General features: G+C 40.1%; 3 protein-coding genes across 3 annotated transcripts in view; 1 reads left to right on the top strand and 2 right to left on the bottom strand.

Moving 5' to 3' along the window:
* The window catches only part of SETDB2 (SET domain bifurcated histone lysine methyltransferase 2), a 30,506-nt gene extending 23,674 nt beyond the window's left edge, over positions 1-6,832 (bottom strand). The window contains exons 1-5 of the mRNA XM_081313429.1: positions 6,699-6,832; positions 5,444-5,566; positions 4,223-4,288; positions 2,865-2,946; positions 249-797 (exon numbers count right to left, since the gene is read on the bottom strand). Of these exons, the coding sequence (XP_081169555.1) occupies positions 249-797; positions 2,865-2,946; positions 4,223-4,288; positions 5,444-5,566; positions 6,699-6,705 (827 nt within the window). The 5' untranslated portion in view covers positions 6,706-6,832. The remainder of the gene's footprint in view (positions 1-248; positions 798-2,864; positions 2,947-4,222; positions 4,289-5,443; positions 5,567-6,698) is intronic.
* Positions 6,833-9,849: 3,017 nt separating this feature from the next.
* Positions 9,850-13,437, top strand: RAB20 (RAB20, member RAS oncogene family). Its single transcript, XM_081315414.1, has 2 exons — positions 9,850-10,070; positions 12,087-13,437. Exons 1-2 carry the CDS (start codon positions 9,902-9,904, stop codon positions 12,617-12,619), a joined length of 702 nt encoding a protein of 233 aa, XP_081171540.1. The 5' UTR covers positions 9,850-9,901; the 3' UTR covers positions 12,620-13,437.
* A 629-nt stretch (positions 13,438-14,066) lies between these two features.
* The window catches only part of COL4A2 (collagen type IV alpha 2 chain), a 201,561-nt gene continuing 193,368 nt past the window's right edge, over positions 14,067-22,259 (bottom strand). The window contains exons 46-48 of the mRNA XM_081313055.1: positions 21,207-21,398; positions 17,926-18,212; positions 14,067-16,368 (exon numbers count right to left, since the gene is read on the bottom strand). Of these exons, the coding sequence (XP_081169181.1) occupies positions 16,114-16,368; positions 17,926-18,212; positions 21,207-21,398 (734 nt within the window). The 3' untranslated portion in view covers positions 14,067-16,113. The remainder of the gene's footprint in view (positions 16,369-17,925; positions 18,213-21,206; positions 21,399-22,259) is intronic.

Here is a 22,259-nt window from a genome sequence, read left to right as displayed (position 1 = left end):
ATTCCTTTACAATGCAAGTTGATCTTTCCCCTTTAAATAGGGCCTTTCAAGGTTCTGCAATATAAATATTCAAAAATAATCAAGTGTCTATGTTTGATCTCAAATCTTGTAGAAGCCACAGATACTTTTAACAAGCCATTATTTAAAGAAATATACTTTTGGCATATTTCGTTCTGACAGGCATCGCCCCACTGATTGATCACTCTGCACATACTTAAAAAGCTGTTTAAAAATGGACAATTATTCACCTGTCAATGCAACCATCAGTACAGCTGCAGGAGTCAAGAAAACTTCTGGAGCAGTTGTTCAAGAAGTATCCATGGGGCCAAGAGGTCTTCCGGTATTTAAAGCAAGGCAGCCGATCGTGGCTGATGTCATTACGGAATGATACTGGTACAGACTCTGCCCCTTGGCTGATATCTGGATCAATGACAAGTGCCTGGGAATTCAGACTGCTTCTGAATAACTGCACATAGGTATTGAAAGAAAAGTGATCTAGAAATAAAAAGCTGCATTCTGTTTGAAATAAATAATTCTGCACATCTTCGAAATTTCTCAGGCTTCTTCCACAAGGAGCTTTGTATATCACATTGTGTGATTTTGAGCCAGAGTCTGCTTTGGCATGCCATCTCTGGAAGTGACACAGCATTGGCAACTTCAAAGGGTTTTCCCCTTTGTAGGAATCCCATGGCCGTTTCGAAAGACATTTCTTAGAACAGACATGATCCTGGTAGAATATGGAAGATGTCTCTGTGGATTCTCCAGTTCTTAAATCCATTCCCTCATTAATTTCCAGTCTGCCGTTTATATTCATACATGTAAAAATTAAAAAAAAGTGTCAAGCAATCAGTGAGATGTTAGGATTTGTTCACACATAATATTGTTCAGTGAACCTAATAATTTAATCTCTCCATGTCTGATGCATGCTTTTTTTACATCCTACCTTCATAGCAAATGGGGATGTGTGTGACAACTGCCTAGGCTGGTATATAATCTCAGTGCAAAGGGATTCTGTTGGGAATCCAACATGAAAAAAAGAGTGGCAAGTAGCTATTGTATTAATTGAACCCCTTAGATATTCTATGCTGGATTTGGCTTAGGTAGGCTAAAATTTGGACAGAGGTGCTGGATATTTATTATTCAGACAGCTTTCACCGTTATTTGCATTAAGCAAGCAGCACAATGATCTTGATCCAATAATATTTATAAATTGAACTTCTACAATTTTCTGTTAATCTATGTAGCAATGGCCCCCACTTTTCATATTGTTAAGTTCCACTAAGTTCTCTCTAAAACATAACACAAAACACTTAAAAACACCTGACTTCTATCAATGAACTACATTTTCTAAGAAGGATATGTTTATAAGGATTCTCTTGTTACATTATCACTGATAGTAAGCTTTACGGACATAAAAATTGCAGCATTGTTTTTGATAGTATTGGCAAATTAATGAGCAAAAGTTAACCTGGGCTGAACAACTACCTGCCTCTGTGGGAATAGCCTGTTTATCCACAAATCTGAAAACTATGCTTAGGTAGGCTGTTTGTTGATATAGGAACAGATTTTGCCTAAAAGCAACTGAATAAAACTTATTCAAATAATGAGAGAGATTACTATTGTGAAAATATAATATTACTTTGGAAGTTGAGCCTGAGCTTAACTACTCCAATTCTGGACTGCAGGAAATGCTGTGTCCAGATGTTCAACCGGAGAGCAGGAACTCTGCCCACCTCCCCATTCTTCTTTCTTTTTTTTTTTTTAATTCCATTTATATCCTGCCCTTCTCCGAAGACTCAGGGCGGCTTACAAGCTTAGCAGTAGCCTTCATTCTATGTATATGCCTGCTTATTAGGGCTTTCACACACACACACCCAAGCGGCATTTTTACAAAGTCAGCTTAATTGCCCCCAACAATCTGGGTCCTCATTTTACCTACCTCGGAAGGATGGAAGGCTGAGTCAACCTTGAGCCTGGTGGGATGCGAACCTGCACTAATTGCAGGCAGCTGGTGTTACTTAAGGAGGCATTAGCCCACTGCTCCACCAAGGCTTTTGGCCTTTGTTCCTGGGTTGGGGAAGGAAGATGTGTCTCCCCTAGCCTCCTGTGCACCATCAGTGACACACATAGCCACAGAGATCTCTAAGGTGCTTTTTTCAAAGGCAACTGGACTGTTTTTTTCCTTGCGGAAAAAGAAGACTTTTCACTTCTCATCCAAGAAACTTCATCGGTTCTGGCAGAACCAATGACGCTTCTTGGATGAGAAGTGAAAAGTCTTCTTTTCCCGCAAGGAAAAAACAGTCCAGTTGCCTTTGAAAAAAGCAACTTTGTGACAACTGTGACCAGGATGACTGAGAATCTCCACAAACAATGCCCGAGAGAATTGATCTAACTATGCTGACTGGGCAACACAGGCTTGCTTATAAAGACTCAAGGCAGATTCCTCCTCCAGTGATCATAAAATGTTCAGCAATGTTTCGTTTACACAATCTTAGTATCCGAAAGAAGTGGATCAGTCAAGTCATTATGTATTTGCCATTCAAGGGCATTTCAATTTCTAGAAAAAGACAGAGCAGGGAGAAAAAGGTTTAGGAAAGCAGTCAGGAAGATGAATTGGAGAAGTGCAGGTGAGGAGGGCAAAAACGGAAAACAATCTAGAGAGAGAAGATAAAATAAGATCCAAAGAACCTACGTAAATAGACAAAAAGACAGAGAAATAATGGAAAAGATTGAAATTCATATTCAGAACAGTCATTTTGACTGAAGAGCTCTAATCTATTTAGTGCACCTTATTTTCCAAATAAAGTTTCAACTTCTGATTTAAAAGGAGTAAAAAGACAATTTATGGGTTGAGTTTTACTTACAAAGAAAAGTCATCTCCAGCATCTTTTGTAATTATCTCTGAAGCAGACAGAGGTAAATCCAGTTTGCATATATGCTTATCTTCTTCAACAATAGGAAAAAGAACATAAAAACTTTAAGTATACATTTAAAATTACAATTAAGATTTATCACAATTAAGCATTTGATTGCATCATTAAAATTAATGTTAATGAACATATAGAAACATTAATCAGGCAAAAAGTATTTTAAATGTTAATTTATTATTGTAATATGATTTCTGCCCATCCATATTTTGTAGGACTATTTTGTGTTTCATGTGTTACTGACAGCATGAATGTTTAAAATGAACTATGAATGAACTACCCTCATACTTCCATGCCATAAAATAGAGGAGGAATTCACTTTTTCTTTCTCATCGCAGAGTTCATGAAATATGCAGCCCACCTCCAGTGCACATAAATTAATCTGTCACTATCACGATTACACAAAGCTGGAGGGTGCATGCAGAACGAAAACTTGGGGATCAAAGAGCAAACCTTGATGTCTCCAACTCCATAAAAACATATGCACAAAATGGAGTCTGGTAGTTTTACCTATCCGAAGGGCAGAAGTTGCGCTGAATTTCTTTCAGTACTTTTAGACATCAAGCTTAAGGACAAAATAGATGCAAGACATTCCTCTTATATTTGATGCACCAGTAGGAGCACTCTTTGTCCTGTTTAAGTGATGAACAATGGATAAAGACAGCTTTTAATAAAACAACAATAGCTGTTAAAAGAGGTAAATCAGCAAGAATTTGACTCCATAATATTCTGCTAACTGAGGTCTGTCAATTAGTAAATCCACAGAAACGTATCATTGGAAAAACAACTGCTTCACATGTAAAAGCCATCTCCACTAAAAAAAGGTCAGGCAGTATGCTAGGTAAATTCTTCTAACCAAAATCTGGAAGGGCTTGGTAACAATGAATTAGACAACATATCACTCTGACCCAATTCTGAGAATTAAAATTATATGCCTTGCTACTGGAGATTGGTGAATACTAAATTGACCAGCTTCAGCTTTCCTAAAATGTTTACTAAAAAGCTTTTGATGTATCACAATGAAATTTGAATTTGGGTCCCTCTTAAGATAGGACTATACCAGGTTTACGTTCTGTGAAAAATTAAAACCACAAGTATTGAATCTGCTGAAATGGAAAATCTAATATGGAGAGTAGACAATAGGAATCAGGCTTTATTTCCTTAATTCCCTTACTGAAAAATCAGCCGTAGGCCAATATGTAAGGCCTTTTCTTATGGCTAGGTAAGAGGCTAATGCCTATAGAAAGGAATAAATATCATCATCTGTCATAGTGGAGCAATAAGATTTTTCATACCATGTGCCAGAGGTAAGAGGTCAGTCATACCCAACTGATTCACAAGTGCCAAAGCTTGATTGCATTCTGTTTAAAATAACAAAAACAAAAAAAACTGCACTGAAATATAGCATTTTAAAATGATGTAGATGTTAATAAACAGGAAAGTGGTCTTTTTGATTGATGTCTGTTAGCTGAAGTTCTCCATACATTTTGAGACAAGTATGATTCCCAACCACTTAGTATCAAATACAGGTACATGTTTTGGAACAAACAGGTTCCATACGTGCAGAGACATTTTTTTCACCTATTTATGTATTATTTTAACAGAATAAGAACTGCAAGGAGCTGCCAAGATCACCAATTTGCTCACTGCAGAATCTAAATTAAAGCATTCCTTTAGTCAGTTTGGTGTAGGCACAAGGCCAAAGACATAATCAGGAGATTATGCCTTAGGCATGAAGCCTGCTGGGTAAGTTTGGGCCAGTCACTATCTCTCCACCCAATAGCAAGCCACTTCCAAAAGATTTTCCCAAGAAAACTGCAGTGACTTGCTAGGAGTCAACCTAGACATTAAGGTACACAAATAAAGGTTAACTAGAATCTGATTAAATATCCTGAATAAAGGGAGGCATGCTAAATTTTCATCTAACTGGTTCCACCCTTAAGCTGATCTCTCTCCTCAAAGAGCTGAAAATCAGAAGAGCTCTATAAAAGCTGTATTTTTAAAAAAGAAAACCTTCTGCACAATGGGGAAAACTAGTTCATCCTTTATTTAAATATATTCACAATATACTTGCAAAGGAGGTCATGGTGGGTTAATTCTAGTAAGCTCAGAGTAAAAATCTATAGGGAGATTCATGGATTGCAAAAGCCCTGTGTAAATGATGCATCTTATACTCTAATCTTTTTGTCAGCTCACTGGACAGGGAGAAAGGGAAGAGAAAGGCAAAACAGACAGCAGAAAGAATGGCTCCATGGCTTCAGTTCACCCCCATCACTGGCATGCAACCTCTTACCAATTATCTCATAGGAAATCAATGTGATCAACAACAGAAAAAAAATAGGTTTGCTTACTAAATTCAGCTGTAAACTCTGCATGACTGTATCAAATACTGCAAGCTTAACTTGTCTGCATAGCACACGTTACTTAATATCACTAACTATACCTGCAAAACTGAGTATGAGTTTTGTTTCACTAATTTCTCAATTCAGGTGTGATAGTTTACAAAGATGTCTAACCTTCCCTTGTTGCAGTTCCATCTTTGATCTTCTGCTGCAAACTCAACAATGCCTTGTGCATACACTCAAATATATTATCTATTTTATTTTTTCCCATGTGCTTCCAGAGCCTTTCTGCGTCAACTATGAACAAAAAAGAGTTTTCATTTACATTTTTGGTGATAGCCGACATCTTAATCCCACCTCACTCCCCACTATGGATTAGCATAAACACCTATGAATGTGTACTGCATAAATATAGCATAGACTTAGTGTACGATATACAATATGTATACTGCAGACAAAAGTAATGATTTCTCCTTCACAGAATACTACTGATAGGATTGAGTGAATGGTTTTCAAAATGTAATATTGTAAGAGGAATTAGTTGTAAGAGGAAATAGCTAGCTTAAAGATAAAACTGAATTGAAAAACGGGAAAAGCAAAAATAAAACTGAATTGGATAACAGGAAAGACAAAACTAAAACTGAATACCAGGAAAGAATCTATTGTTCTAAGAAGCCATAAAATATCACAGAACTCAAAAACAAAATCCTATTGAATATTATTAGACACACCTTGCATATATTATCTCTTAATTTAAATGCACATGGATGTATGATTTAGTATGTAACAGGAAATATGTAGAAGGTGATTGGAAAGAGTGTAACCTCATAGTACCTCAGCCAATGGGGAACAAGGAGGGAAGTGGTGGCTGGTGCAGAAAATGTATAAAGATGTTGATTTGAGATGATAAACTTTGGAGAGAACCAAGATTTGATAAGCTTCTCTCCCCATTTGCTGCAATAAACAAAACAAGGCCTTCACTGCCTCTTGGCTGGTTACTGTCAGGCGAGCTTGCCTCTGGTCACCAAGGAAAGTAGCCAGGAGCACCGAACACTACAGTTTACAGCTACCCAACAGTGAAGAACGGTGGGAAACTCAAAGCAATACAAGGTACTTTTTCAAAGCATATGTAAAATTATGGAATTTACCTGGGGAGGGGGAGACAAATGATTGTAGCGTGGTTTTAACAGATGTTCAACGTGCATTAAATATAGCATAAAAATCATGCTTTAAAAATTGGCTATAAACCATTCCCATATCTTGTGACTAAAATGCATACATGTCTTGTTGCTAATCAATATTGAGTTAACATGTATATATCATATTATATATAAGAATATATAAATTCAGCTGCAAAGTCATTGTCTCGCGCGTGATGCTTTCACGTTACAGCAACCCTCCCTCGGTCCCGGTTCCCGCCTCTCGCTACCTTTCATCGCTTCGGCTTTTCCTCGAACGGCCTAGGCCTCGCCTGCAAACACCGCGCCGGCCGACTGTGCTGAGCTGCGCAAAACAGCAAAGCCTGCAGCACCCGCAACTCCACGTCAACAGCGGCCACAGGACAAAAAGCCCGGGGGGGGTGCGTTCCTCTGCACCCGCGGGCGAGGGTGTGCGCGGGACCAGCGGCTCTAAGGCAACTTAGAAAACAAAAGCAACAAAAGCCTAGCGAGAAGGTTCCGTGCCTCCTGCTTGACACCACCCCCTGTCGGAAATGACGAGCACGTATCGGAAATCGTCGGGAAGAAGTTTTAAGAGCTCCGCGATAGGTTATGTTAGTGTCTTGCTTTATTGCAGGTTTAAGACGCGATTCAAAATAAACATTGGCTTTTACAAATATTCCAGCAATTACAATGCGAGGCCATATCTGAGCGTGCCGTCTTTATACAGCGGGACACCTGCGGAAGAGGCCGCTGCTGGAAGGAATCGATTTGTAGCGAAGCCGTTTGAGCGGGGACCGGCCCTGCGTCTTCAGACAAAAATGTTTTAAAATCTTTAATGCTTTAAAAATGTTTCAGCATTTCAAATACGAGGGTTTCCCCTCCCCACTTTGTTTAACATCACAGTGTAACTCCCCTGTTTAACTCCCCTGTTGAATGTTGAAAGTAGCACGACTTCAACATTGGGAAACCAAAGTAGAGGTTTTAACACTAGAACTGCAAAAGCCTACATGGACAGTAAATGGAAGCAAAGAAATATAAAGCACCCTAACTCTCTGTTGCCATCGTTTTGCCAACCAGACCTGACCTAGCCAAAAACACAATACAACTTACCTATATATGAATTACACAAGAGGTACTGTGCATATAAATATAACCAGATAATTGTAGTATAGCAAAATACAACGGCTGCTGATTAGATATGTGATTAAAAGTTCAGCACAAACACGTAAGAGCCAATCAGGTGCCTTTACAAAGTATACACAGGTGCCTTTACAAAGTATACACAAAGAACACGAGGTCAGTAGCCTTTCGCAACTAATTTTGCTTTATGCTGAAATAAAAAGGAAGAAAGCATAGCACTCACTATGTCATGGGGGTGTTCAATGTGGTCAGATGACAAAGAGAAACAAGAACACCCAGTGTTCCCACTCTTCTTTGGTTCCCTCTTTTTCTCAAAAGGAAACTGGCTTCACATAATACATAGGATTACTGTGAACCAGGACTGAAGTTCACAACAGAGTAAACTCACTTACCAGTTGCATTGGATCAAGCAAAACTCATAACTCTGCACAGTTGCTTACAGTGTGTGAAACCTGCAACAAGAATTGAAGGTAACAGCAGCCTCTTCCTTCTGCACCCCAGCCAAATGCGGTGCCTTGGAGCAGGGGTGTCAAACTTGCAATGTCACGTGACGTGGAATGTATCACAACTTTTTTTCCATTGCCAGCAATGGAGTGGGTGTGGTTTTGGCATGACACCCCTGCTTGGAGTATCTTTTATTTCTATCCTTTTTCCAAAAATCTATCAAGGCAGTAAAAAAAAATACACAATTACTAAAAGGATTACATTTATAGTTTCTGAATTACAGTCCTTCAATTGCCCTCCCTTTTTTTCTTCCTGGATTTTCAAAATTAAATTTTATTTACTGTGTCATCAGAAAAACTCTCAGCCACCTTATAGGATACAGCTGAATAAATTCAGCTCCATGCCTATTGCTATTCAACTATTGCTATTCTGTTTAATGGGGAAGGGGATAGTGACATTATAAAATCTAGTCCTTACTTTTGGATGAAATGACAGGCTACACACTGTGTGAAAATAGAGAAATTCCTCCCCCATCCCCCCCAGTAGGTCATGTAAAAACTGCTTGCACAGGGGCATAACATAATGTAACATCTCTCTCTGAGAGGTTAAGGGAAGGTGGCTGTTATCTAATCATTTTGATAGAGACAGGATTAGAGTAAGTAGGCAGGGGTTTTGAATTTCTTAAAGTAATTAATCCTTAGCTATTATATTTGGGCACAGCCAGATCCAACAATATAGAAGTATATCTGGGTTAATAAGCATCTAAGCTGGTTATTCTGGACAGGGCTATTACCTTGCAACCAAAGTGATACCTTTTTATCTACTCACATTTGCATGTTGGCAGGAGCTGGGGCGAGGACGGGAGGTCACCCCATCTCATGGCACTCAGGTCTCAAACCTAGACTGCCGGCTTTCCAGCCAAGCCCAGAGACTTAACCACTGTGCCACCGCACCACCCTCATTCGCTTTTAAAAAGGTAATAAAATCAGCCACATGGTGAGCTGCTTAATGACCACAATTTATGACCAAAATTGCAGGCTCAATTATGGTCATATGTCGAGGACTATCTCATTTTTCATTTATTCAGTTTTTCTTATTGACTGAGGTATCATACTGTTGCTCTTTCCCGGTGTACAGCAATCCTATGGATGTTTACACAAAAGTAAAACCATTTATATTCAGTAGGTGACTTACTCCACAGAAACAAGTTACACTAAAGAAATCTCCATAGAAAATAAGAAGAGCTCTCTGATGGTCTGTAAAAAACTAGTCTGAGTTCCATTAGAATTAGAGAAAGTGTTATGAAAGTTAAATGGACTTTGTAAGGGAGTGTAATGATCAAAGAAATGAGAGAAAATGAGGCCATTTATATTGCTGCTTTATGTATGTGTGTGGGTCGGAGAGCAAGCTGCTTATTTTAGTTCATATTTCTCCATTAAACCCAATTTGAAATATTCTGTCACATCTTTAAATTTAATACAGAAGTTCACTCTAAAATAGGGTATATCATAATGGGGCTTGCCCGGTTTTGACAGCTGTGCTAAGGAACTCAGTCCCTCGCTGCCCTTTGTCACCCACAGTTCTACTGCGGTTTAGTCAGTAAATCACGATTAAGCAAACCACGGCCGAGCCATCTTCGTCAGCGCTAACTGCTTAGCCGCGTTCCCGGGAGAAGGAGGCGAGCGCGGCTCCCGCCGTTCAGAGCGCCTGCGAGCGTCCAGCTCTCCCCATAGGGCTTTCGCCGCCGATCGCCCCTGCGGCCCTCCCTTTCCCTTCCTCACCTCCGCCCTCGGAGGAGAGCGAAAGCGCAACTCCGCCTCTCTTCTCCGAGGAACTCCAGGAGCGCCGGGGGAGGACGGGGCTGCGCCATCGCGCCCGGCGGGACAACATGAAACCCGACGGAAAGGTGGTGCTGCTGGGCGACATGAACGTGGGCAAGACGTCGCTGCTGCACCGCTACATGGAGCGGCGCTTCCAGGACACCGTTAGCACCGTCGGGGGCGCCTTCTACCTCAAGCAGTGGGGCCCCCACAACATCTCGATTTGGGACACGGCAGGTGAACGGCGACGGGGGCCACGTCGGCGAGGTTTTTTTGTTTTTCCCCCGGCGGGGGGGGGGCGGCGTCGAGGGCTCGTCCTTTCCCTCCGAGGCCGAGCGGACCGTGCGCGGGACAAGAGGCGTGACGTCGCGCTCGGCTAACTTTGCCAACTTTGGGAAAGCAGCCCGACACGCCCACCCCTGCTTGCTAGCCGCGCACACTCGCTCCGCCGTGGGAAGTCAGCCTTTGCGGCCGGAGGAGCCCTTCCGCGGCACTCGCGGGAGCTGAGCGAGCCACTCGACCGGCTTGTCTCTCTTTCCGGCAGCGCACCCGCTCAGTTCCTTGGAAGGATTTTCACTCCGGCGCCTGGCTCTTGTTTTAGCTTAGGCCCAACATTTCAGCTTTTGGAAACATCCAAGAGTTTTTTTTGGGGGGGTTCTGGCATAATTTAAGCAGCTTTTCCAAAAGAAGTTTTAACAATATTGCGTCAGTAGCAGTAATGTAGGCAAGATTTTTAACATTTTATTTTGGAATAGCAGCAGCAGCAGCAACCTCTTTTGGAGATTATATATTAAGGCGGTGTGTGGACAAAGTTTCCTTATCTTCCTGGCCAGTATAACGGGGAGACATTTCCCTTACTGATATCTGTCCAGTTCGAAGGTGTTTGTGTGTATGTATCTGTGTGTATACACACACACAAAACACACACATCCCTTTGAACTGGATAGATTTCAGTAATGGAAATCTCTCTCCCTTATACTGGCCAGGAATATATATATCAGTTGTTGCAAAAGTGCATCAGAACTATTGGGAAAATTCAGAAATTCTTATTTAGACAATTTTTTATTGTCAAGCTAGTGTTCTTAACAGAATAACAGAGTTGTAAGTGACCTTGGAGGTGTCCCCAGCCCCCGCTCCGTGGACTGGCACCAGGCCACAGCATGCCAGTAATAGGGCTGCACAAACAAGCAAAGCCTCATCTGTGGGATGCAGGCAACATGCAAAACCACGCCCCCTCCTGTCCATGGAAAAACTTCTCCATGGAAAAGTCGCTGGTCCCCAAAAGGTTGAGGTTTGCTGTTCTAGTCCAACCCCTTGCACAAGCAGGAGACCCTACACCGGTGATGGCAAACCTTTTAGAGACTGAGTGCCCAAATTGCAACCCAAAACCCACTTAAGTATTGTTGGGTGCTGGGTGGGCGTGGCCCATTGGGCGGGTGTGGCCCATTGGGTGGGCGTGGCTGTGGTGGGAATGGCAGACTGCGTGAGACTAAAAAGTTCAATCAATCAATTCCAACTTTGCAAGATCTTTTTTTCCCTGCGAGAAGTTGAAATTGATTGATTGAACCTTTTTTTTTTTGCACACAGCGGTGGAGGCTTAAATTGAAAAGGTTTTATAAAACCCAGCTGAAGGCCTAGGACTGGGCCGACGGCATGCGTGTCAACAGAGAAGGCTCTGCGTGCCACCTGTGGCACACGTGCCATAGGTTCGCCACCATGGCCCTATACCATTCAGGACAAACAGCTGCCCAGTCTCTTCTTAAAAACCTCCAGTGATGAAGCACCTACAACTTCTGAAGGCAAAGCTGTTCCACTGGATAATTGTCCTCACTATTAGGAAGTTTCGCCTTAATTCCAGGTTGCTTCTGTCCTTGATTAGTCTCCGTTGCTTCTTGTCCTGCCTTCTGGTGCTTTGGAAAATAAGTTTAAGTTTATTGAATTTATATACCGCCCTTTTCCCGTAGGACTCAAGGCGGTTTACAAGGTATTTAAAAACATCAATACAATACAAAAGTTAAAAACAATTAAAAATAATTAAATTTGATCCCTGAAAAATATAAAACCCCAATTAAAAACTTGACCCCCCTTCTTTTTGGCAGCCCCTCAAATACTGGAATGCCGCTATCATGTCACACACACCCCACTTATCATTCTTTTCTCTAGATTGGCCATACCTAGGTCCTGCAACTGTACTTCACATGCTTTAGCCTCCAGCCCCCTAATCATCTTTCAGTATTGTGTTCTTTCTTCCAGGTCGCGAGCAGTTCCACGGCCTTGGGTCCATGTACTGCCGAGGAGCAGCAGCTGTTATTCTCACATATGATGTAACTAATCTACAGAGCATGGTGGAACTTGAAGATAGGTTCTTGGCATTAACAGATTCTGCCAGCCCAGATTGCCTCTTTGTTATTGCCGGGAACAAAGTTGACCTGACAGATGTGTGTGCCTCTTTGCCAGAATCAGAAGACAAGTATCAGTTTGAGAAGCCCTCCAATAGTTCCATTTCTACTAAGGTGAAAAAACAAATCCATATGAATGATGCTGTAGCATTTTATAGGAAAATCCTCAAGTATAAAATGTTGGATGAGGTAAATGCACCACCAGGAGAAAAAATGTGTTTTGAAACTAGTGCAAAAACTGGTTATAATGTGGACCATCTTTTTGAAACTGTATTTGAAATGGTGGTTCCGGTAATTTTGCAACAAAAAGCTGAAGGCTTACCACAAACTGTAGACTTAAATAACTGCAAGACTGCTAAAAACACACACTCTGCATGCTGCAGATAATTGAATGCATTTTTACACTAATTGAAGGACAATGCAAAAAAGTGTTGCAACAATGCAAAAGTGTTACTGCAAAAAAAAAAGTTGAATAAAGATAACAATGCAAAAATAACAAGGGCAGCCAGACAAACTGCATTTTCTATAAGAATGGATTTTTGTAACAATTAAATGACGTAATGAGAAAAAACTTCAGGGAAGGGGAGCTTGGAGTCAATTATTGAAAGCTTTTAATGCCCATTAATTGTGATTTTTCTGCCCTTCCACATTAAATTTATGATACTGTATGCTATTTTACACATGAATCTTTAGTATCTGTTTTGGCAAGAATCTTTTGATATGTGGCATTCACTTATGTAGTAAGGAGGATTTTATACATGAAGAAATAGATTTCAGGAAGGAGGTAGAGATTGATCAGCTATTTTACACCATATTTTTCCAGCAAAATAAAGAATTGTAGCAAACCAATTCTTCCCTTTTCTTCCTCATTAATTGCATGGTTGTGGCCACTGGAGCCAGAGCAAAACAGAAAGTCAGATCAATAGAACGGTATTAAATAGAGTCAACATCAATATAGCCCAGACATCGGTTGTTAGGCAAAAAATGTATGCCCATTTCTCCTATAACAAAATGTACCTGAAGGAACTTACAAAGTAGTCTGCAGTTTTAGGCCAATTTTAACTCAGTGGTGAATTGGTGGTATTGGGACTAATGATGTTTATAAATGTACTACGGTATTAGCTTCAAACTTTGAAATTCCAGGAGGTTGTTGAATTATTTATGTTCTAAATCAGTAAGAGTAAATATTTTTGGTTATTACAGTAGTAGATCAGATTCTGGTGAAATTATTTAAGCATATTTTTTGTTAAATTATGAATAATAGAGTCATAAAAGTAGATATGAGTACATGGCTGGGGGAATGTTAATGTGTGTGAGGGCAGGGGAAAAATGATGTGTTTTGGTATGGAGATGATTGCAATATATATAACAACTTGATTGTTAGAGAATCAAAATTATTTAAAAATTTTGGTTGTAATCAGTGATAGCAATGTATCAATGATAGCAGTGATTTTTCAGTGCTGTTGTTGAGGAAATATATAAAAATATCAACTTGGATTTTTCCTTGTTAGGAAGATTACTTTTTCTACAGATCTACAGAAATCTACCATTTCTGAATGTGAAAGAAATTACTACGAGGCTGATCAATCTATTGACACAAAACAGCTCTTTACCTCTGCCTATTTTAAGACTATATTAGCAATAAAATTTACTAATTACCTTTGTGACAGTAATTCATAAAACTAGAGATTATAGGGTAAAGTATGCTTGGAATATATTTTGTCTTTGAATCTCAAATATGGTACATTATTATGGTATTTATTTTAGGACTTGGTAGCAAAATAACAGTGCTGGGCTCATTCTTGGATGAAATAAATTTTAACAGTAATGAGAATTGGAAGGTGACTGAAGAACACGGCCTGCAAATCCATAAAAATTCATTGGGCCTCTAAATCCATATTTTGCTTTTCTAATTCTGAAACTTTTTCAGTCTTTATCAGATATCTAAGAAACAGATCAACAGAATTTCCTTAAATGTGAAGAATTTAAAAGGATTTGAATATGCGATTACATGCTCTGCATTTAAGGGTGATGCTTTGGATATGTACATTTCCATGCAACCTCTGTGCTGCTACAGTTTACTGGATGGTGAAGTTGGAAGTGCCAGAGCCTTTTAAATAAATAAGAACTCCCTGGATTCTCTTGCCCTGTCCCCTTCAAGTCAGATCATATATAGGTTGTTTCTTTACATGGAATTCTTTTTCTTTTTTTAGGATTTAAGTCATGTCTGTGAAACCCGTACCAATTCAATAAGAAAAAGTTGATACTTTTATTTATCATACAAAATAAAACACTGCGATCATAAGTACAAAAGAGAAATACATGAAAGGAAATTGGAGCATTTCTTATTCAGGATTTGGTTTGGGAAGGAAAAACTTTGGGAAACAGTGGGAAGTCCCAAGTGCCCAGTTACAGATGAGTCTGGGCAGCTGCCTGGTACCTGCCAACAAAAGTGGGTTGTTGCCACTTGCAGTGTTGAGGTTCTAATTCTGCCTCCTTTTCATCTGCTTGTCCATACTGGTGAAGGAATTGGGGACAGAAACTGATTTACTCAGCAAGTTTATGCATATTTACTTGGAAGCCAATCCAGCTTCATTTGTACAGATAAGTATGCACATGATCACAGCTTTGGTTCACTGCTATGAGAAAAGTGGTTTCTCACCTTCCCAGGTACAGTCCCAATTTCTTCTGGGTGGAGATGGGTTTTTTGTCACTCACTTCCTTCTGATACTGAATTTCTCTTATCATCCTTACATTGGGAAGAATGACAAATGCCACATTCCTAAGTATGGGTACACACAAATAATAAATGTTACTCTCTAGTGTGGTGTTTCTTGACTGTGGCTATAATTGCAACTGGAGAAGCTGCAAGGCATAATTTTATAAACACCTTCCTTTTGTGCTATTCCTGAAATTATGAGATTATTATGACATAGATTCTGTGATACCCAGGAATGGTTGAACAGAATTAGGCAAAGTACAGTTTGTCTAAATAGGCAAAGTACTTTCAGATATGGATTCCAAACCACCATCACTCATCAATCCAGCTAGAATATAAACATCTAAAGCACCATAGATTGTTTATCTCCAAGCCATACTAAAGTAATATTAAGGTAAGTGAATTCTGGTCTAATGCGCTATGTCTATCCATTGAGGGTACTGCATAGAATAATATAAGATTGCATTAAAAAAAGGTCCAAGTGACACAAAAAGCTTATTGTTCATTCTCTGCAGACTCTGCAGAAATAATTAGGCGCTAATAGCAACAGGATGTTTAATAAAGTTACTTAATAAAAATAAAAGGCCTTGAAATATAATTGTAACAAAAGTATATTCCGTGCATGTTTCCTTCAGTCATAAAACATTGTAGTTCTATTGGATTTGTAACCAAAGACCTCAGGACTCCCTCCCTAAGAGCAAGCATACAGCTCTTTGATTGTTTTGAGTATGTTGAAATGGCATTTCCATATTTTAACAATGAGTTTGCTAAATTCAGTTTAAAATCCTAAATTCTAACATAGTTTGCATTTGTGTTTAAATGTTTATTTAATATTCAATGACTATAGTGTTCAGTTATACATAGGAAAAAGATAAATATCATTTGACAATAAATCAGATTTAAATGAGAGCAAGTGTATTTAATAATGAAATTTTGTCTATTGTTTTATTCTCATAGACTGTATTATTTGCAGCAGGTAAAACCAAACTCACAAATACATGAACAAAGGCTGAACAGTTGCACGGTTATATGTACTTGCAGTGTTTGTTCTTCCAGATAATACTTGTGTTCAAATGATGAGGTAATAAGTTAAATAAGCACCAACAAAATCTGATCCATGCCACTTTGAAGTGGCATTTTTTTGGGGGGGGGGTTGTTTATTTTACAAATTTTTCATACACACTTGGCATCTGCTTATATGTGTTCGGATGAGTCCAGCCTTGAGAGTATCTGAAGAAGGTGAGTGTTGAAATTGATGGTCAATGGTGGTAAGCCAAAAACTGTATTTGTTTGCAAAGTAGTGACAGGTCCCCCGAGCACCATTGCATTCAATGAATGGGGTGGCTCTGAAGTCTTCCAGGCAGCTACCGGGAGAAACCAGTGACTGTCCTCCTCCTTCGGCACCAGCTGCAGTGTGCTAGAAGAAACCAGATAACAACAATTCAAATATAATACAAAAGTACATTACAGGTTGCGGTGACCATAAAAATGAGAGGAGAATTTCCATCTGCTAGCTTTCATCTCGGGGAAGGAGGGATGTAAATCAAGTGTATTCTAACAAAGGTTCCATATGCCCCATATTGTCCACTGGGTTGTTTTTTTTTTTTTACATCTATCATTTCAGAGTTAAAATACACAGATGCTATTGTCTGTAATGGCCATTATGATTTCACTTGTTTATCTGACTGGTGCTGAATAGGAGCTTAATGCATTACGTTTATGAACTGAAAATCAGTGTGGGAAAGTACAGAGGTCTGTTCAGAGATCTTCTACATACGACCAATTCCAGGCAGCTCTTTCCCTCATGTCAGACCCTCATGTGTTTTCTGAAACTAATAAAGTCTAATGTGGGCAGTGTAATTTATTTTGCTGTCTGAAATGACATAAGCCACTGTATGTTCAAAAAAGATAATTAACTACAACATAGAAATTAAAAAGATAAATTGTAATTGAAGTGCTCATACCTTAAATGTTTAATATATGTTTGAATAAATTAATATGGCAAAATTATAGACTCATACGTTTTTCAAATGTAATCTAAATGCTTGGAACTTTGATGATATTGTGCCAATGTTTTACTTCTTAAAAGGGTGAATAAATAACCAGAAAAATAACCAGAAAATTAAGTAGGATCATAAATTTATGGACTTCATATTTGCCCCATTGTGGGTTTTTTTTAATCCATAGGTATCAATGAAAGCTTTTTAAAAATATCTAATTGTTACATTTGGAAGAGGGTTTATCACTGAGATGGGAAGGGTCCAATCTCCAGATGGAAGAAAACAAAAGAACATTTGTAGTTATATACAGCTATATGGAAAGCAAGAAGAGAGAAAAATGATGTGTGCAATTCATGATTTAGCATGACATGCAATTCTAGCCTTTTTCTAAACCATAATTTAGAGCCAAAGTGTTCAATGTCAACCTGGTCAACTATAGTGTAGCCCATGTATATCTATATGAAATAAGACAAATTGATGCAGTGTAGTGAGGTGTATTCCCAGGTGGGAGATAGTGTATTCCAGGTGAGTAAGAGGCAACTCATTTTAGGTGTTGCTATACGGGAAAGAAAGAGGGTGAAGACAGGCTCTCACTAATAGTTCACAGAGTATATTTTAAGTTGCAGACAGCAGAGTCCTCACTCTGGCAACCTTTTGTCTATAGGGGTGAAACAATAAAGAGGTCAGCTTGGAAGAACTATCAAGTGCCATTCTTGGTTTTGGGCCGGACAAATAGCTCCCAGCCTGCCTATCAGAGCCATAAATACCCAACTATTGGGGGTTGTTTCTACTGTTAGTTTCTTTTTATTCTTACTTTTAATCCCATAATTAGCCAGCCAGATTTGCAATTTTGTGAGTTGGGCAGCCACCATAAACGGTTTAAATAAATAAATAACCTTACATAAAAGCAGGATATGGATATAATTTTAAAAGCATTCTGAGTCTGTACCCCAATCAGCAAAAGAAGCACGTACCATAAGGAAAGAATAGCCAATCCATAAACTGCGCCATCCTTCAGGACAGTGAGGGATAGTAACATCTTGACTGTGAATAGCAATGGCAAGAGCGGGAGCTTCACAGACAGAACAGCGACTGATATAGGGCCTGATTTCTTCTTCTTCCACAGGCATCATTGGAAGAGAGGCTGTGGTTGAGAGCCAGTAGGATTTATCATTACGACCTGCATAGTAGCAGACATCCCCTGGATTGCAGTAAAGGAAAGGCATAGTGCTGAATCGAGCCAGACATGATCCAGCCAGGCCTACAAGAATAAACACAGAGAATAATCACCGATGTGTCTCCAGGGGTAGCTTGTTCTGGAAGTTTAAAACAATAAACTAGTACCGTAGGTACTTCTGAAGTTGTGCCATATTTCAGAAACTTCTCTGTGAAAGATTGGAAAGAAGAAATGTTAATATTTTAGAGAACTTAGCAAAGTGCCAAAATGCTTCCATCACCAGGATATTTTTTTTTAGATTTCTCTATTGTATGCTCCAGGCCCATGGTTTAGAACTCTGGCAGTAAAAGTGAATGGAATAGAGAGCTAGGATAGCTTTACAAATAGCTCAACTAGCACAAATTAATTTTGCTGTAATCTGTTAACTGCAATATTTTTATGTCAGATGTAAATACCATAGATGTGATATTGGCTTCTATTTGATCACCAAAATAAAAATCGATGCAAGTTATTCCTATTTATTTTTGTTCAACAATTTTATTAACATTTCTGTTGCCAGTTTCTGTCAGTGCAATAACAAATCCATGAGGTCGAGCCATTGTGATATCTTAGGAGTTGTGTCCTGAGGGCTGGATCTGCTTGCCACCCAAAATCATCCAGGCCACAAGTCTCCCAAAGAAACAACATCTGTACCCCGCCTATATACATGTGGATGAGAGAGCAACTATCTATTTGGCTGCTATTGCAAGTGCTTACTGCTTCTTTGAGTGGCCATTTGGGCAACAGGTTCACCAGCCATATTGATGCAGGTATGGTAGTCACACTTGTCTGACAACTGCTCCTGGTGTACATTCTTAATGGAACTATATCTACATGGATGGAAGCATGCAAGGTTCTGTCTTGGACCCAGTACTCTTCAACATCTTCATCTAGATAAGGGATAGAAAGGGAACTCATCAAATTTGCAGATGATAGCAAACTAGAGGGAATTGCTAACACTTTGGATGATAGACTCAAGATTCAGAAGGATCTTGTCAGACTTGACAAAAAGATGCAATTCAGGGGTGAGAAAAGTAAGGTTCTACACTTAGGCAGGGAAAACCAAATACATAGGTACAGAATAGGTACCTAGCTCAACAGCAGTAACTGTGAAAGAGATCTGAAGTCCTAGTGAATCACCACTTAAGTATGAGCCACCAATGTGCTGCAATTGCCAAAAAAGTCAATGCAGTCCTGTGCTATATGAACAAAGGAACAGCATCAAGATCCTGAGCAGCGATAATGCCACTTTCTACTGCTCTAAAGAGGCTACCCTTAGAAAACTGCATGCAGTTCTGTTCACTATGATACAAAAAAGATGCTGAGACCTTAGAATGTGTGGAGAGAAGAGCAACAGGATCTGGAGGCTAAATCATATGATGGACAGTTGAGGGAGAACAGTTTGATAGGCTAGGTATATCTAGCCCAGACATGTCAAACACAAGGCCCGGGGGCCGGATGCGGCCCGCGAAGTGGTTTCATGTGGCCCGCGAAGCCATCCTGGAAACAGTGAGGGAACGGCCCCCTCTGCCTTGGCCCTGGCCCAGAGACCCTCCTTCTGCCAGAGACGCTCAGATCTGTCCCACTCCTGCCCAGGCCCCCATAGGCACCCTCGATGCGAACGATGTAGAGCTGGCCACACCCACCCAGTAGGCCATACGCACTCTAGCCACGCCCACCCAGCAGGCCACGCCCACCCTGGCCATGCCCACCCGGCCCCGAGGGCAACCACAATGCTGATGCGGCCCTCAATGAAATTGAGTTTGACACCCCTGATCTAGCCTATCAAAGGGAAGGATCAGGGGAGCATGATAACTGTCTTCTAGGACTTGAGAGGCTGTCACAGAGAACAGAGGGGATCGACTGAGGGCAGGACAAGAAGTAATGAGTGGAAGTTTGTTAAAGAGAGATCCAACCTAGAAGTAAGGAGAGATTTCCTGACAGTGAGAACTGTCAGGGGAACAGCTTGCCTCCCGGAGTTGTGAGTGCTTCAACACTGGAGGTTTTCAAAAATAGACTGGACAACATTTGACTGGGATGGTATAAGGCTCCTGCCTTGAGCAGAGGGTTGGACTACAAGACCCCCAGAGTCTCTCCCAGCCCTCTGATTTTATGCTGTATGTTGAAGTCCCCTGCCTGGGCACAGGAAGGAGAAAATGGCAGGAGGTAGAAGAGGAAATGGGGGCAGCGGCATGATTTCTGGCCCCCTGTGGGGAAGGAAGTTTAAACTAGTATGTGAGGCCCAGGGACTGAAATGTTAGACTAGGACTTGGATAATCTAGCTGCAAATCCACCCTCAACCGTGGAAACTTGCTAGGGTCATTTTTCTCTCAGCCCAGCCTACTTTACAGACTTGTTTTGGACATTAAATGAAGCAGAATGTCATATAAAGTGCCCTCGGCTCCTTAAGAAAAAAAGATATAAATCTAAATAATAACAGTAACAATAAGTAGCATGATGACAGTAATGCTATAACAGTTATAGCACTGATAATAGTTGTCAGTCGTTGCATGGATTTTGCTGATACATTATTTTGAGACAGTCAGCAGGATCCTCCAGAAGACCTGCTTGTAAGTCTGAAACAAACCAGTGTAGATGTTCTTAATTACTTGCATGAGTTTTTGTCTCATGTTAAAGAACTATTGTCTGGACACTACCACCTTTGGAGCCTTTTACACTTCTTTCTTTTCCTCTGTTTGCCTGCCAGATTTTTAATATTGGCCCAGTCATGGTGAAAATACTCTTTTTTCAGGATAATAACCCATAGATAATAATGTTTTTTTAATCCCATTTATATCCCGCCCTTCTCCGAAGACTCAGGGCGGCTTACAATCTAAGCACAAATCAATGTGCTTAGCAATAACCCATGCATCTGCTGAAATGGTCTGTAATGAGTTTATGCCATTAAAAAACCCTGGTACCAATCTGGTACACAATGTCTATTATGTTATCTGACAATGAAGGGCTAGTCTGTTATTTATTTATTGATTGATTGATTGAAATGCTGTTTATTATTTACTAAGCAGCTAAAATTCATACCAAGATCCTGGTTATGTGCTTTGTCTTGTCCTTCAAAGTACAATAAGCTGTAGCCGCTCCAAAGTTGGTTCATGCCCTCTGGACACATTGGCTCTTGAGCAGATTGGCTGTGCTTCACAAGAAGATAACCTATGTTAACACTGCGGCCTGGCATACCTTGCAGTCCAGGATTACCTGGAACGCCTGCTGCACCTAGAGAAATATAAAGGCAGGATGTTGCTTTTAAAGGTATTGCCACCCACTAAGAACATCATGGCAACTTTATTTACTGCTAAATAATTCAGTACAAGTAGCAAAGAATCCACAGCTATTGGACTGAATTTATTGGATGCTGATTCTGGCATTGTGTAGCAGTTATCAAAAAGTACTTCTCCAATGCCGAAAGATACATTACAATCTGAAGATAACAAGATCTCTTTTTGTGGCTGGGAACCCATCTGGAGTCCTCAGAGCATGAGGTCACAAAGCTCCCATGTGTACAAGGAAGCTAGCCCTTTCCCCAGAAGATCCCTCCCACCCAGTAGCATTCCTAAGAGGCTCACTTTGTGCATTGTGCTTTGTAGCATTCCAACTTCTGTTTCATATATTTTGTTCAAATAATATGTTCAAATGATCAGACCGTGCAAGGTGTGTTATTAGCATTAAGACTGGTGACTGAAGCATGTTCTATCCATGGGTGTCACACAGTCCTCTTTCTACGCTATTCTCCAAAGGAGAAAGGAAGTGTCCTTAAAATAGTAGCAATACAGGAACACTGTGGAGTGAAAAAGATGTGATGTTTTTTTATTGGTTGCTGGAAGGAAATGCAGGTTGACACTGCTTTTTTGCACTGGTGTCGTGATCAGGGCAGTTTTTGGGGTTGGCAACATTGGGCATGCAATGTTACTCATAAATACATACTCCTGAATATGTGGGAAAGCCGAGGCCCTACTGTGGGATGAACCTGTCTATAGTCTTCTTCATTTCTGCAACGTTTAGATATTATCTGCATACCAAGCTTAAAAGTTAAAAATTCCAACAAAGGGTTGGGTTAGATTCTATGTTGTTATACAG

This window comes from Vipera berus (assembly GCF_964194415.1).
Source record: "Vipera berus genome assembly, chromosome: 1".
Classification (NCBI taxonomy): domain Eukaryota; kingdom Metazoa; phylum Chordata; class Lepidosauria; order Squamata; family Viperidae; genus Vipera; species Vipera berus.
Note: the sequence above shows the minus strand (reverse complement) of the source record. Positions and strands in the feature narration are given on the sequence as shown.

What these genes read in the sequence shown, in the direction of transcription:
- RAB20 (XM_081315414.1), top strand. Translation starts at nt 9,902, where the DNA reads ATGAAACCCGACGGAAAGGTGGTGCTGCTGGGCGACATGAACGTGGGC. An exon ending in CTCGATTTGGGACACGGCAG is followed by an intron (nt 10,071 to 12,086) that starts GTGAACGGCGAC and finishes TCTTTCTTCCAG; the next exon opens with GTCGCGAGCAGTTCCACGGC.